At 39.3% G+C, this 15,767-nt stretch overlaps 2 protein-coding genes across 9 annotated transcripts in view; one reads left to right on the top strand and one right to left on the bottom strand.

Moving 5' to 3' along the window:
• Mi-2 (chromodomain-helicase-DNA-binding protein Mi-2 homolog) overlaps nt 1-15,767 on the bottom strand; it is an 83,201-nt gene that overhangs the window by 19,210 nt on the left and 48,224 nt on the right. For 3 of the 8 annotated variants that reach the window (XM_022081979.2, XM_022081982.2, XM_022081981.2), the window contains exons 1-13: nt 7,633-7,833; nt 6,836-6,939; nt 6,318-6,446; nt 5,807-5,948; nt 5,451-5,596; nt 5,199-5,351; nt 4,813-4,992; nt 2,585-2,959; nt 1,923-2,119; nt 1,675-1,798; nt 1,114-1,323; nt 736-896; nt 289-463 (exon numbers count right to left, since the gene is read on the bottom strand). In XM_022081979.2, the coding sequence (XP_021937671.1) occupies nt 289-463; nt 736-896; nt 1,114-1,323; nt 1,675-1,798; nt 1,923-2,119; nt 2,585-2,959; nt 4,813-4,992; nt 5,199-5,351; nt 5,451-5,596; nt 5,807-5,948; nt 6,318-6,446; nt 6,836-6,939; nt 7,633-7,669 (2,133 nt within the window). In that variant the 5' untranslated portion in view covers nt 7,670-7,833. Of the gene's footprint in view, nt 1-288; nt 464-735; nt 897-1,113; nt 1,324-1,674; nt 1,799-1,922; nt 2,120-2,584; nt 2,960-4,812; nt 4,993-5,198; nt 5,352-5,450; nt 5,597-5,806; nt 5,949-6,317; nt 6,447-6,835; nt 6,940-7,632; nt 7,834-15,767 lie in introns of those variants that run through there. The other 5 variants (XM_022081983.2, XM_022081989.2, XM_022081985.2 and 2 more) reach the window with 3 other exon arrangements.
• The window catches only part of LOC110838637 (neprilysin-1), a 35,521-nt gene continuing 31,757 nt past the window's right edge, over nt 12,004-15,767 (top strand). Inside the window, exon 1 of the mRNA XM_022081995.2 lies at nt 12,004-13,105. Within this exon, the coding sequence (XP_021937687.1) occupies nt 12,508-13,105 (598 nt within the window). The 5' untranslated portion in view covers nt 12,004-12,507. The remainder of the gene's footprint in view (nt 13,106-15,767) is intronic.

Genomic DNA, 15,767 nt, shown 5'->3' with positions numbered 1-15,767 from the left:
TTTTTAAACTCCAAATGCCATATTTACTTTCACACTCTACAACAATTACTACTTTATTTAATTAAAATTATGACCTGTTCTTAAGATGAGTTCAGCATGTTCCTCCGTAAAGTTGGTATCTATATACTATTCCTCCACGTGGCATAACAACCCCACAACATCAGCATTGACATTTTCACCCCCACTGAGAACTTCAAACCCCTGAACTTAAAGTTCATTTGGCAGTCCCAAAATACAGGGATTTAAATCCCTTACTGCCACATGACAAACGTTAAGTAACTCACTTACCATGTAAAAGTCAATAGCCTGTTTCAAGCCAAGAATACTCTCATTTTCCTCTTCCCAAGTAGCTTGATCATAGGACAGATCTCGCCACTTAACCAGATACAGAGTTCGGCCATCACGCATTGTCCGATGATTGATAATTCGATGAACGATCATCCACTCTGGCTTAATACCATACCTTCAATAAAAAAAAATCAACCACCTCAGTTCATTAACAATGGTGAAGTGAAAAACATGAAGAAAATTTGCTAACTTACATCACTGATTTCTTGGGTTTGATATTTTACGTAAGTATGATTTTATTTTGAACTTTTTTAATTTCAGAACACTTTGTTCCGGATGACATTTGGAGACTTCGTTTCTTACGTTTTCAAAGGCAATATAAATTGCCAATCTCACATGACCCAACCAGTATTTTGTGCAAAACCATTACTCAAAACCTAACCTAACCTGTAATATTTGTCCTCTAAAGCAGAATCATCAGCATTGGCTTCCTTTATCCGCTTCATTCGGTTGTCCAATTCATCAATTGGTTCCTCCAATTTTGGAGGTTCATCCATGTCATACTTCCGCATATAATTTCGGATCATCAGAGGATGGAACACGTCCATCTGAAAACAAAATAAAAAATACAGCAAGCAGTCAAAATGCATATTTTGATTTCTGAAATATGATAAACTACTTTGACACAACCACAAAACCATTCCAATTTGAAGTCTGTTCTTCCCTTACAGTAAAATGCCTAAATTTAGAGGTAATACAAAATGTGAAACATTTCAACTTTCCTCCTAGGATTCCCAAAGAAATACATCACGAAGATCTACAAACCTGTAACTCAGAGACCCATTCACAGTGCCAGTAAGACTTCTCATGCCACTTTACAAAGAATTCCCTTTGTGGTTTCGGTGTACGAGGAGGACGTTTGCTCGTTGACGGTTCCTCAGACAGCTTATCTTCCTCCTCTCTGCCATCCGACTTCTTTGCCTCTGCCCAGCGCCAAGTTAGGATCTTTGCAACTTTTCCTGGCAGTGGCTTGGCCTAACCAAAAATAAAGTATGAACAAAATTAAATTTTCTGCACAAAGAGCATTTACTGAATTACATTTTAAGACATTGTGATACTTATGAAATACCTTACAGCCATCTTATTCTTGATTAATTAACAATCTTATAAAATATGTTGTTTTAGTCACAAGAGACCAATTCGTTAATAACTGGACAGGAGGCTGCATAGCGTCCAAAACACTTCCTGACTTGGTTCTAAAGACAAAATTCCTGCCACTGCCACCAGGAGCTGAACACATGCTATCCACCCTGAAGCCTGCCAAATAAACGTAGCTATAGCAACTCGAAGAAAACAGATGACTAACATCAAAACACCGAGACTTACTGAACATCTCGGGCATTTCCAGTCACCATCAGGAATGTCTGTAAGTGGTGGGTTGAGACAAAACGTGTGGTACGCAGACGGGCACGAATCACAACAAAGGAGTTCACCGCCATCCTTACAAACCCTGAGAAATATAAATTCAAGAATCAGAGTTTGCGCTTACGTTTGCAGATCATGATACCAAACAAACAAAATGAACAGCAATTCTTGGCAATCTAACCAACATTATGTTCACTTTCTGAACGCACCTGCAGAACTCCATATGTTCATCATCATCTTGTTCCTGCACTCCCTCTCCTTCGCAGTGAGGACACGACCATTTGCCTTCTGGGGTTTCTTCCAGCTCTGGGTCGAGACACACAAGATGGTATGCTCTTGGGCATGTATCACACAGAATAATTTCACCGCCTTGTTGACACACTTCACAATAATCTTGATGGTCTGTCTGTAAAGTGAACACTTCAACATTATCATCCACGTTCCAACTTCGTAACAGTAAAAACACATCATTTTACTAAATTAAAAATACACAGTATATATTACACTCAGAAAATTGTAAAAATAATTGCCAAATGATTGGGAATGTTGGTTTTTGGATTATTTAATGGCAGTGTATTAACAAAAATAAATTATACTACTGAACTACCTTTACTTTAAAACCAATCAAGTGCCACATCGGAGATGAAGTCCCTAACTTGGAAATGAGAATATGATATATTATGTTTGGTCAGGGCCGTGGAAGATCTCATGGGGCAGCGACAGATGAGTACGGAACAGAGGTAGAATACTGATTAGCAGAGACATGATCTAGGCACATCAAAAACACAGAACAGAAATACCATCTGCTACACTAAAACAAAAGGTGTGATTTATAATCTGAGGGCAAATTGCAAAATCTAAAATTACGTACCTCGTAGCCATCCTCACCGTCTCCACCCGGGAATTTAGACGTGGTTTTTGTCTTTTTCTTTTTCTTGCTCTTGTTGCCGATTTTTGTCTTAGCTTTGCGCCTGACTGGCGCCTGATTGGGAGCTTGGCTAGAAGGAGGCGTATCACCGCTTCCTCCACTTTCTTCCTCCACATTGGACTCTCCACCAACTTCGTCATCATCGGCTTCCGTAGAGATCTTATTTGCTTCCTCTGCTTCTGCCAACATCTGCTCAAACTCAGCATCTGAGTCCCTGTCACTTGCTCCTCCGCTTGCATCGCCCTCATCCTCCTGCGACAAGCAGGGTGAACCATTTACATCAGTAGCAGTACAATGCGGCACCTGCAACATACTGCCCTTTGGGGTCATGCAGGATGGGAAGATAAAAAAAAGAGAGAGATGGAAACCATAAGCGGTTAGTGAAGCTGCCTGCCCCTAGCAAATCACTAATTTTCAAAACACACACACACACAAACACATGACATTTTTTTTCCCTACGGTGAATCCTGCGTTAATCAAAATTCCATTCCTCAAGAAATTTCGTGATTTTTATGCAACCTGAAGTTTCATTACTGTGTTCAAAACAGCCTGCCACTGGACCTATCTGGATGCCCTTACACAAATTAAAATCTGTCACTTGCAATCAAGTAGCTAGTATGTTGTCAGCGCTGTTACACTTAAAACTTATCTTCTTATTCTTTTCCTTTCTACAATGTCTCCATTTCAAGCGGGCTGTTCGGTACTATAACATTTAAATACAGAAGGGAAGCAGCACATTCACTCTGATAAAAATGTAACTCCTTGAAGTGCAAAATTCATGTAAATATTATTTAACGTACAGTTCATACCTCAAAGTAAACCCTGTAACTACATTACAAAGATCACATGGTTAACGCTGTTCAGGGAAATAACTAGCTTACTCCGAGAATGCTTCGTTGGCAAAATTCTGAGTTAATGGATGATAAGCAGGTGGTACATGTAATTGCCACTGTCCCTTTAAAGGGATATAAAGGTAAAAACCCTCTGCAGCAGTTGCTACCCCTGCTATGGGCAGTTACACATCTTAAAATGAAAATTGTGTTTCTATTGATAATGAAGACAAGTCACTAAACTAACTGCGTAAAGTATAAATTCTTACTTTCTTGCAGAGAGTCATCAGCGTGGTAATTTTACAAACCCAAATCATGTCTTATATTTAGGGTTAAAATCAAGTTTCGTATCCACATGTCGACGCTCCAGAACAGAGATTAACACTTCAACTCTTTATGAGAATTTCATTATTAAATGTGTACAAATATCACTTTACATGGTTGGGAACAAAACAGACATAAGTCACATCATGCAAAGTGATCTGGATGAAGACTGTTGGCCCGTTAAAAGTATACAGCAGCTTGCAATAGACGTTAACTCGAGGAAGAGTTTATAAGAATCATTTCTTGCATACTGAAATATACCGCGAACATCAATTCACTTCACTATGCTCAGAATATCACTACTCATCCACATTGCCTGTAATAGATCCTATTCGTCAGAAGTGATGCGATAGTCAAAACCAAATAAAGTAACATGACATGTAGTATGTGAGATGAGATTGCTATTAGTAATCATCCATGCTGAAAATGAAAGACAGTAAACAGACCACCTAGACAACAGCTTCCTTCGCAAACAATATCTAGAGCACCCTGAAATTAATTCATTATGTCACACAGACGACCCATTACACGAACAAACTGGCTTGAAACTTTACATATTACGTCTTATTTTTATGCTCATTAAGATATTTTCTGAACAAACGCAACATCACCGTGCTCTACATAACGAAACGCAAAGAAAGCATAATTAGACACGTTAATTTAATATGAAACTTTACTACTACAGTGATTCAAAGCTGATCAGGAATTTTGATCACAGCATGTCACTACAGTCTTGCCTGCTTTGTATTTGTCTTTGTGACGTTCACTCCCTCTACATGCACAAACTTGACTCATCCTTGCAGGACAGAATATTTTACGGCTGATTTGCAGCCAATAAGAGCGGTGAGAAACAAGCGAGATTTTAACAAAATCTTCTCGGACGATCAGCCGCGTCAAATTGTTAAAAGTAAAATTTTGGATCAAATCTGAACAATCCTTCATATCAACCAGAACACATGATGTGTTACATCATAAAATGACTTTCAAACGCTCTGATTCAAAGGTGTGTACCCTTACCGAACTGCCACGCTTCCGTTTCCCAAGTTTAATCTTGAGAGTGGGGACTTTGCTTGTACTCTTTTTACTGCTACCACCAGCAGTACTACTTTTCTTCCCACTTCGACCCCGTTTCTTCTTGATCTTCTCTTCCCTCTCTTCATCATCGTCGTCGTCCAGACCCGCAAGGTCCGATTCCGCCTACCACACAAAAATACGTAAGTTAGTACAGAATGCCATGGTTCCATAAATAAATTCTCTTTTTAGAGAACGAGCAATTTCCAAGAACACATTACAGCTGATAAATCAGATTACGGGATTCCGAGTTATATTTGCTGTCACAGTCAGGTCTTGTACGTTCAGCACAACGTACTTTCGATCTGAAATAAAGCCTGAAACAGAAATACCTTTGAACTGTCCTTAGAAGGCCTTGACCGGCTCGTCTTGCGTGCATAGCTATCTTCTGCCATGGGTTCAGGTTCTTGTTCCGTGTTTGGGTTGATGTTCGTGAAGTCTCGCCATTTGGCTGCTACTAACATCATCAGTTTTGACATAGGAACCTATTTAACAAACACGTACATCATAAGGAAATATAAGAAAATACTTTCAAAAAGTCTAAAATAAACACCAAGTATTTTAGTTCAGTATTTTTTTTTTACCTTAGGGTTTTCTTTGCCTAATAGTGGTCTCACGTGCTGTTGGAACAGCTTGTACGTTGTAAGGTTCTGGAAGTCAGCCTCAGTATATTCTACATCAACATCAGTCAATCCAAACGTCATACATACTTCCTCCACAGTTGGCATACCTAGATATTAACAAACAGACATTAAAGAATTTCGTGTGGGAAGACAGAGATAGGCGGAGGGAATCGGCTGTCAGACGATTCACGTAAGAAGAGACATCTCGACAAAAGGAATTTATTTAAGATTTAACGTGCAAATGTGTGGCGACATCAACGCATCATGACTACGTAGCAGCGTTCTCTACATTTCTTCATGTCACTTCACTTTCCTACCTGAATTTGAATCCTGAACTGGTGCTGCTTGTGGCACGTGTTTCTGACTGGCTCGAGATTTCCGCGACTTACGGCTACTACTTCCGCTGACAAAATCAGAGTCATTTCCCCCACCATCCTCATCAAATCCATAATCACTTTCCTGGAAACACACACACACACTGATCTGAAGCCTTTACAGCATGTAAATACACTAAAATCCTGTCAGGCGATACATCGGGAGAATCATCACTGAGCCATAAACCATTACTACAAATATCCAATCACAGGCAACACCTCATGCCATTTCTTCTGTACTAAGACACTTTCGAAAGAATATGTAAAATAAATTTACTATATTCTTTTAACCTTCAAAGCCAAAAAAATTATATTAAAAAATTCAGTTCCTGGAGCAAAGAAAACAAAGCACATCAATGAAGATAAACTTGTCAGCAATGTCTAAGAAAATAATCACTGTTTACACTGATAATCGTACAAAACACGAACACACTGTGGTTAATATTACACTTACATCTCCACTGTCAGCCTTTTTCTTCTTCTTTTTCTTCTTTCCCTTTTTGTCCTCACTCCTAGCTTTCCTCTTTTTTCCTTTTTTCCGTTTATTTCGCCCATCTTCAGGTTCATAGTCATCGTCATCATCCTAGTAAAAATAATGAATCTCAGCATCATCATAACATTACATAAACTGTTTCAACATTAACATTTTCATAGAAGGAAATAGAAAATGTATACTTAAGCTAGGTCAAAGCATCAAATCTATCAAGAAATTATGCAGACTGCCTACCCAGCCAAATATTTGCATTAACTACATATGACTATGCATACAAATAGTAGACAAAAATATTATGTAGTTTAAACCAGTAAACTTTTTCAGTCACAAAAACATAACCTAAAATTTACCTTTGGTAGGCAGCCAAGCATGCATAACCTAACACTTCTAGACACGTAGTTGTCCTCAATTTTGGATGTAGATGTAAGACATTTTAATTGTATATAATATTTTTATGATGTGCAATCAAAACAACTTACCCCACCAGGTTGTCCCTCCTCTGATTCTGGAGAGTTTTCTTCGGTAGTGCCATCAGGACGAGACATTCTAGTTCCACTCTCATCCCCTAGGTCATCATCTCCACCTAAGAACCAGATACACACAATATTCTACTCAATCACCTGCACCAATTTTGAAATTAACAACGTACATTTGGTTCATAATGATTTTTCACGACCATGTGTTTTGCTAAGAATGAAAGTTAACCTATAAAACTGGTAATGTACACATCGTGAAATATGGATCTTATTAAATATGTGATATTATCCGACACAGAATAAAAGAAATTAGAACAAAAATTTACGTCTACATGTGAATTATCAACCAACAACAGCTAATTAGCAAAATCAAGTCAAGAAAATACGGTTTTCACCAGATCCAAGAAAGAACCTATTAATTACAGAAAAGACAAATAAATAATATGAAAGTGTAATTTTTTCGCGAAATTCTCGTGTCAATCTCTTTGTTTGATGGCCTCCATTTTGTTAAGGGGTCAGGATAAGCCCGCGCGGCTGTCAGAAAAATAATGACGTCCCCCCCTCCCCCACCAATCTAGATTTTTATCCATTCACGATGCATTTTTTGGCACGTTTATTTAGTATGTGTACCACACTATTCCTAACACCTCCCTTCGTATTTCTGGCATGCACAGGCCTCTCTTTATGACCAACATATCGGAGTTTTTAAGTAAACTTGAACACATGATTTCGTAGTCCCGCTCCGGCAACCAACGACGACGAAGCGATGTCCCAAAACACAAAAGCATGACAAATCTTACCTCCAAAAGATTCATCATCCATCTCATCTGACGCCATGAAGCAGCCCTAATGATGATTTCCTAATGTTAGAAGACTTCTGTAGTAACAGACGGGAAATATAAAAACTTAATAATGGTGAAATACCATAATCTTTAAACAACCTACTCCTCGCTTCAGGTACCTTGAAGACCAAAGTATCGACTGTTGTGCGCATGCGCAGGAACGCCATACATACACCATCATGACCGGGGTATTTGCAATGGCGGGATAATGAGAGCTTCAAAAAATGAAGAATATCTTAAGAAATTCGAATGAAAGGTCTTCCGAAAACTTCTATTACACAAATTTAAATGCATCTGTATTGATAATATGTTGCATCAGAATGTGTAATTATATGTAATTAATTTCAAATTAAATATTTTATTTAAATTAAACTCACACTTCCTGTTCTCATGCAACCCAATTTACACCACCGCCGCGTAGCACTATTTTTCCTGGGCTAGGTCAAATATTGATTGATTCCAAAGGGAAACGTGATGCTCGACATGCGTTATGGCTGTTAAGTACGAGTAACTTGGCTAATTACTTATGTTATAAATGCCAGTAGGTAACACGTACGAACTGAACTTGGTCTTAACTGAGAAGCTTAAAACGTAGTATTAACCCTTGGAAGCCGAAGCTCATAAAAAATTATATTTAAAAATTCAGCCCGTACCTCAAAGAAAACACGACACGTCCATAACACCGATGAATTGGTTAATGATATTTAATGAAACAATTTCCATCTATTCTGAGACTCATATGAAACTTTAAAAATGCACCCTGTAGGCAAAGTGCAGAGTTATTGCACGTAAAAGTATGTGGTACATATAGTTACCACTGAGCTTTAATGGGTTAGTATTTCTTAATATATATATATGTAATATTAAGCAAGGCATAGAGGTTTTTCCCAGGCTAATGATTGTCCACTTCTCATATATTTTAACATGATTTTCTGTTTTGCTGTGCTACAAAATGCCTAGAAATCTGTGGTTCCAATTCACCTTTAACAATGATGCATACTGAGCACAAATTCGTGAGATTTTCGAGATAATCACTCACCTCTCAAGGCACTGGGATTCCTTTTCCAGTTTGGGCTTTCCATCACTTTCTTGGACAACCCATATCTCGTCGTCCTCCAAGTGTACAATGAAAGGCTTTATTTGGAATTCTAGTGCATCATGCCGTCCTTGTGGAAGTTACGACCACCAGGTTCCACATCCCTTTATTTCAATTTACATTAAATGAATTTCTAATTATCCTAGTTCTTCTAACCTCTTTTCATTCTTGTGCATCCTTTCTTAAGAACCCGCTAGCGAAACGCTAAACTAGAGAGCGGAGGGAGCCGGAGAAATTAGTTTCGTCCTTACCCAATAGATGGAGAAGTTGTCAATTGCTGGAAGTAAGAACTTACGCAAACAACGTGTTGTTGTTGTTGTTGTTTCCTAATTAGCTTCTTTTGTTACTTTTACGCCATTCCAGTATGTTGTTCGATTAGCAATTTTTTTAAACACACAGGCGTATAAAAAAGCTCAGTTCTTACGACAAATAAAATACAAAGGGAAAGACAAAAATTAGTCGGTGAACGTTATCAAAACAGATTACTTGCTAGACTTTATTCTATTATATATGGTGTGATAATATTAAAATGTCACTTGAAGAAATGATCAATGCGGTGGATTCAAGTGGACAAAAATATGATCAAGATATTTTGTGACAGTGGTAACAAACGAAGAGTTGGGTAATCTATATTTCTACGCAAAGCGTATAATAAAGCCGAGATTTAGATGGCAGCTAATCAATAAATTCCCCACCTCTTACAAAACCTGATGGTCCATTACCGTGTTCATCAGAAGATTGTAATTCGTTTGTTTTGTTAATAAGAAGATAAAGTAGGTAAGAGTCAATCAGCAAATCTTAAACTTTTATATTTACAACAAACCAACATCTGTCCATTACGCAGAATAAAAATAAACTGGGCATTTCAGAAAGAAAGGACACAAAGTCAGAGAGATACGAGCCTTTAAGTGCACTTGTCCCCAGGAAAGAGACACTAATGCTTGCACTACATCACATCGTGACAGAAACCGGTTTAATATTTAAACCTATTTACTTGTCCAAAAGCCATGGTCGCTTTGTGCAACAATAACCCAGTTCTACAAAATGGCGCGAGTGGAGGAAAGCGGCCGTGGCCTATTTAAAGATGTGACCGGGCTTTCTAGAGGAGGAACTGAGAAAAGCAATAAAATCCCTCATAAATCCGAGATTTGAATCCGGAATCTTCGGAATACGAAGCAGGAGTGCCATCCTCGCCCGGGACATACGGTTTGTACTTTAAGATAAATCAGATATTCAAATTATCAAAGAATGTAATTGGCCACCACCTCCTTCGAGCCAAAATGCAATATATACAACTTACACTTGTTGAGACTGAAATGCCTTCAGTTTAAGGGCTTCAGTTTATAAAAACCGCCCTTTTGAATGGGTAGGCCAACAGCGTAATAAGAGACCCATCGATCTGAAACCTCGAAAGCCCGAAGCGCATCTAAATATTACTTAATAATTCAGTCCGTACCGCGAAGAAAACACAACTCTTCACCATTACGAAACCAACTGGTTAACGCTGTTTAAGGAAATAATCGCTGTTTACACTGAGAATCATAATTCGTCTGAATAATATTTAATAATTCAGTCCGTACCGCGAAGAAAACACAACTCTTAACCATTACAAAGTTCAACTGGTTAACGCTGTTCAAGAAATAATCGCTGTTTGCAGGGAGAATCATAGTTCGTCTGATTAATATTTAAAAATTCAGTCCGTACCGCGAAGAAAACACAACTCTTCACCATTACAAAGATCAACTGGTTAACGCTGTTTAAGGAAATAATCGCGGTTTATTCCGAGAATCATATAAAATCTATAATAAACCCTACGCGGGTAAAATGCAGAGTTACTTACTGTTAAAACATGTGGTTCATATGGTTACCGTTGCACTTTCAAGCTTAATACTAAGCAGTCTTCTGTCCTATACGTAGACACGTCCGTTTTGCGTTCCCACAAGGAGTAAATTGCAAATATTAACATGGGCCTACCTCAAGAATCACACAAGAATAAGATTGTGGGACAGCCTGTAAGATCTAAGATATAAAATGATTAAAAACAGTTACATAAGAGAATTCATGTAGGATCTGAGGTTGTCACGGCGGCCTAATGATGGAGGCGGTAAGCACCTCTGAAACGTCGGTCAATTCCTACCAGACTACACGGCGCAACATCGCAGAAGACAGCCATCTTGAAATCTCACTGCCTTTCAACGTGTTTATCAATTTAAAATAAAATATTAATTCAATTAGGCCTACTGCTAAAACGTTTTCTTTCAAAATTCCGTGCAAGTCGTTTGGTAAGCCCTTTCAATGGCATTAGAGGCCTATGCACCATAATTAGATTAGCTCCCCTCCCCCACATGAACATTCACAACCCAATGGGGGACCGCGGCCCCCAACGTGGAGAATAATGATCTAGAACAGTGGTATTCAACCTTTTTTGTTCGCGTACCCCCCAGATATAATTTCTCTTCAACTTTGTACCCCCAAAGTTGTTGGTATATAATTCAAGTTATACATAGTATATAATGAAATAAATTACATTACTGATTATTCAGTGTTTATCATAAATTAATTTTTTTTTTAAATTTCACGTACCCCTTAAGATGTCTTCGTGTACCCCCAGGGGCACGCGTACCCCAGGTTGAATACCACTGATCTAGAACATTCACGGACGACCCATTTACTTTATATACGCGGTCCATTTCGAAGCTCAGAAGGCAAACGCAGATAAACAATTGGGGGGTGAAGCTAAATCATTTGTGGGGTGTCCGCGTATAAAAGAGTTTTATTGAAGAGAATTTGCGAAGAAAAGAATTAGGGTAGGTTTTGGCCAGTTAGGTGAAAAGGTTTTTTTTTGGGGGGGGGGGGGTGCGGGGGGGATAATTTTGTTGTGAGCTGTGTAAATACGAGCGCACACAGGATTCATGTTGGGGCTACAGTGTCGGAGAGAATTTCTCTTCAGGTGGTGGGGGGTGGTGTGCGAACCTCTGAGCTCAGACAGGATCGATTGTGCTTAAGCGAGTGTCACATGAACATGTTATCGGTGTCAATGTTGTATAAAAGTTCGATCACATTTATCTAGAAGCCATTTTTGACATAATTTCAAGAAAAAAAACTCTGGTGAATTTGAGTTGGTGTTAGGAACATTGTTGGTGACGTGGTATCGATTGACAGCGTGGCCCCAGCCTCGTGTAACATCGGCGAACGTTGTGTTTATATATATATATAAAGGGCCCGAGTAGTTTACAGGGACTGCCGCTCTCAGTGTGATGCCTGAGTCCGTGTGGACCACATCACCCGCAATCATCAACTGTCATTATCATCTCGTGTGACTAACCAATCTTCCAACTAGCTGATCTGTTCTATCGCGACAATCATCGTAAGGCTTCAAGACAGTGCTTCAACACTGACGGTTTAACGGTGTCAATTGTTTAATTTCGTGACTCTCGTTTCTTTTTCTTTTATCACAGACGAACTGAAAGTGCAAACAAATTGTTTGATGGTGAACAGACACAGAAGACGATTTAGAAAATACGTATCATAATGTCGAACAAATGAACAATTTTGATCAGTTTGATGTTTTAGTTTTGAAATACCAAAAAAGAAATGCACATAGATAAAATAAAAATGCAAAATGTTTATTAAATGGTATTACTTCCTGTCAGTAACTTGAAGTGTAAATGACGTCACCAAGCGGAACTGTCACGCGCTAAAGATCACACGACAAAATCAACCAGATCAAAAACAAAATGCCGTCGTCAACGGGTAGTGGTACACGTCCAGAATCTCCGTCAGCTGATCCTGGTATTATCGGGGCTCAAAATCACAGCCCCACAAGTAACAACAATAAGAAACTCTTTCTTAACAATGCAACCAACAACGGATTTCTTAGAGTTCTGTCAGCAAACAATTCACCGACGGGAGGAACACAGACCAGCAACAACGCCTCGAGAAAAAATTCATCAACGTCAGAAAAGAACCACGAAGAACTTCAACAGCTGCTCGGGGTTGGAGGTTTCATTGTCGACGCCCCAGCACAGCAAACGCCGGAGTTGAGAATAACCGAGAACCCGTTACTCAACAGGAAACCAGCGACAATGGGGCTTTCAGATGCGACGCCCGGCCTGACACAACCGACGACGAACACTGTGGTCCGCTACGACGCCCCTACGCCAGTCGTGGAGTCGGCAAGAGGCAGACGATACGGATGCTGGGTGTGGAACAGGAAAGCCAACCGCGCAACAAGAAAGTCACTAGAGCGGTCAGCCGTTGTGGTCATCCTCCTGTTGACCGCGGGCCTTGGGTTCCTCATCTTTGGATTTCTATTTCAACTAGAGTGCAGTGATGGTAAGACATTTAAAAAATTTCAAAGAATTCAATGGGCAGAGATTACCAACGCGGCCACGACAAACAATGCAATTTTTTTTTAAAAAAGTAGTAATCAAATTAAAGTTGGTACCAAGCTCCGTATCGCCTTGGGTGTTAAGCACTTTAAAGCCTAAAGCGCGAAATATAAATTTTTATTCAAAGCTTGCTTTATTCTGCGCGATTAAGTCCACAGAAATAAGTCCCTTTTGACAAGTTGAAACTTGCTAACCCGGTCTTCTGCGTTGTAGCGTCGTGTAGTGTAATCTGGTACAAGTTTACCGACGTTTCAGAGTACCTGCTACCTCCATCATGAAGATAGCAAGGACCTCTGAAAGTAGGCAAACTTCTACCAGACTTTGCATGAATGTAATGTTGTATTTTTCTGTTCTTATTACAACATTTATACCTCAAAAGTAAATTGTTTATGCACATTAAACAGAAACAGCGGTAAATACAGACGATATATGGAATTAAACGGGTTTCATTGTCGTTAGGAGTAAGTTGATTGTTCACTATTGGTTTATCGTGATAGTGAGAACTGGTAAAAGTGAATAATACTAAAATAGATGCGTTTAAAATTAAAATGAAAAGATAAAATATGTTTCTATTGATATTCCCGGACGGATCAAACTTCGAGTAGTTGGTATCATACACGGAGCTCGAAGTGGTACACGCAGATTAAAAGTGACGCCCATTTGCAGTAACAACCTGCCTGGCGACTTGATGTGAATCAGGTCTTGGGTTCAGTAGCAGAGCTCGGTCATTTAACTGGGTTAGTTTACGCGACCTCGCGGCTCCACTAGCCGAGGGCGCGGTTTAACACTTCGAAGACAAACTGAGACCTTACCGCAAAGAAAACAACGCGTCTCCACGACAAAGATAAACTGATTAATTCCTTTTAGAAAAATAATCTCTGTCTATTGTCACGTGAAACCCATAAATACACTCTCAGAGGGAAAAATGTAGAATTACTGAATTTTAAACTATGTAGTGTATATATATATATATATATATATATATATATATATATATATATATATATATATCTACCACTGCGTTTTAAAGGGCTATCTTAAGCAACAGACTGGCGCGAACAGCTGGTGACGAAATCCACAGACGACAGAATCCCACCAAGGGCCTGGATGTCCGCTCGAGTCTACCGTGATTTGATGGTAAAGGTGTTTTGACGGGCTGATGCCTCAGTCGTGGAGTCCTGTCGATAGATTTTCGGGATTAAGTCTCAGTGAGCAGTTCATTTTAATATTCCATCAGATGTAATTTATTCTGTTTGCACTTAAAGTCATGTTCTGACAGACTCCGGGCTCAAAACTTGTTTTTTAAATGTCGGGTTTAGGCACTTTTCTTTCAACTCCACGCCCGGAATCGTCCTGGGCATACTGAACCGCTTTCAAGTCGGTACCGAAGCTCTTTTTCCAAGGGTAATATGGTCGGGGCGTAAAGCTAACGACTCACCTCCATCTTGTGCCAAAGTTAAGACGCGTGGACTTTAACCAAACCCAAGCACGGGTTCAGATAGTCAAGAAACCCGAAGGTTCATTGTCGTTTTCACAAGGGTCCACCACCAGACCCTATCCTGAGCCACATGACAGTAGTCCACATCATCCCACTTCATCTCTTCAACATCCATTTTAATATTATCCTCCCATGCACGCTTACCTTTACAAATGTTCTCTTCCCTTCAAGATTTCCAACCAAAATTTCGTTCGTATTTCTAATCTTCCCCATTCACGTTACGTGCCCCCCCCCCCCCGGAATAAAAATCGATCAATCGAGATAATGCCTGCTTCTTTGCTTGAAGACTGTGCCGTGTTTAGCTCAGATATCTGGGTCAAATATGCAGACTCATAACGAAACAGTTAGGACCTATTACTTTCTCTTTGATTGCTGCTTTAATAACAATCTACCGATTGTTTTATTTTGTTTATTAAGTAGCTGATAATAACAGGGTTAGCCGTCTGGGCATGCCATTACGCTTTGAACACGTCCTTATCAAAATCTTGAGTGTCCTTGCTCAATAAAATACAGCCCACACAAACACACATTAGCTCTCCCGAGTAGTTGCTTCAGATATGCAGATTAATACAAAGCGAAAAGACTGACTTTTAGTTTTCGTTTTAACAAAACAGCAAACGGACAGCCAGCGCTGGTAACCTGCTTATGGAACTGCGTTAACTCTTTGAAACCAAAGCTCGTATAAATAATATTAATAATTCAGCCCGTACCGCGAAGAAAACACAACTCTTTACCATTACAGAGATCAACTGGTTAACGCTGTTTAAGAAATAATCTCTCCTTGTTCTGAGAATCATAGGAAACACGTAAATACAAAACGAAGAGTTACTGGTTATTGAAGCAGGTGGTACATATAGTTACCACTGGGGTTGAAGGGGTTAATCTCGCCTGGTTTGAGGATTTTAACCAAGGATTTTCGTAACGCAAATCAGATACGCTTTCATTTTGCGCCTCGTGGCTAAGTTAGTTTGTAATTACCCTGAAATATCCTTTAATAAGTCTAAAAGAGGTTAAGAAACATCACATGTGGGAGGACGGGGTCTTTCAAGGCCTTTAGAGCCACTAATAATCGTAATAACATTTCTAATTCCTTGATAAACCGAGCATT

This window comes from Zootermopsis nevadensis, unplaced genomic scaffold, assembly GCF_977971745.1.
Source record: "Zootermopsis nevadensis isolate Lab colony 2312 unplaced genomic scaffold, Znev_1.0 Znev_ptg000003l, whole genome shotgun sequence".
NCBI classification, from domain to species: domain Eukaryota; kingdom Metazoa; phylum Arthropoda; class Insecta; order Blattodea; family Termopsidae; genus Zootermopsis; species Zootermopsis nevadensis.
Note: the sequence above shows the minus strand (reverse complement) of the source record. Positions and strands in the feature narration are given on the sequence as shown.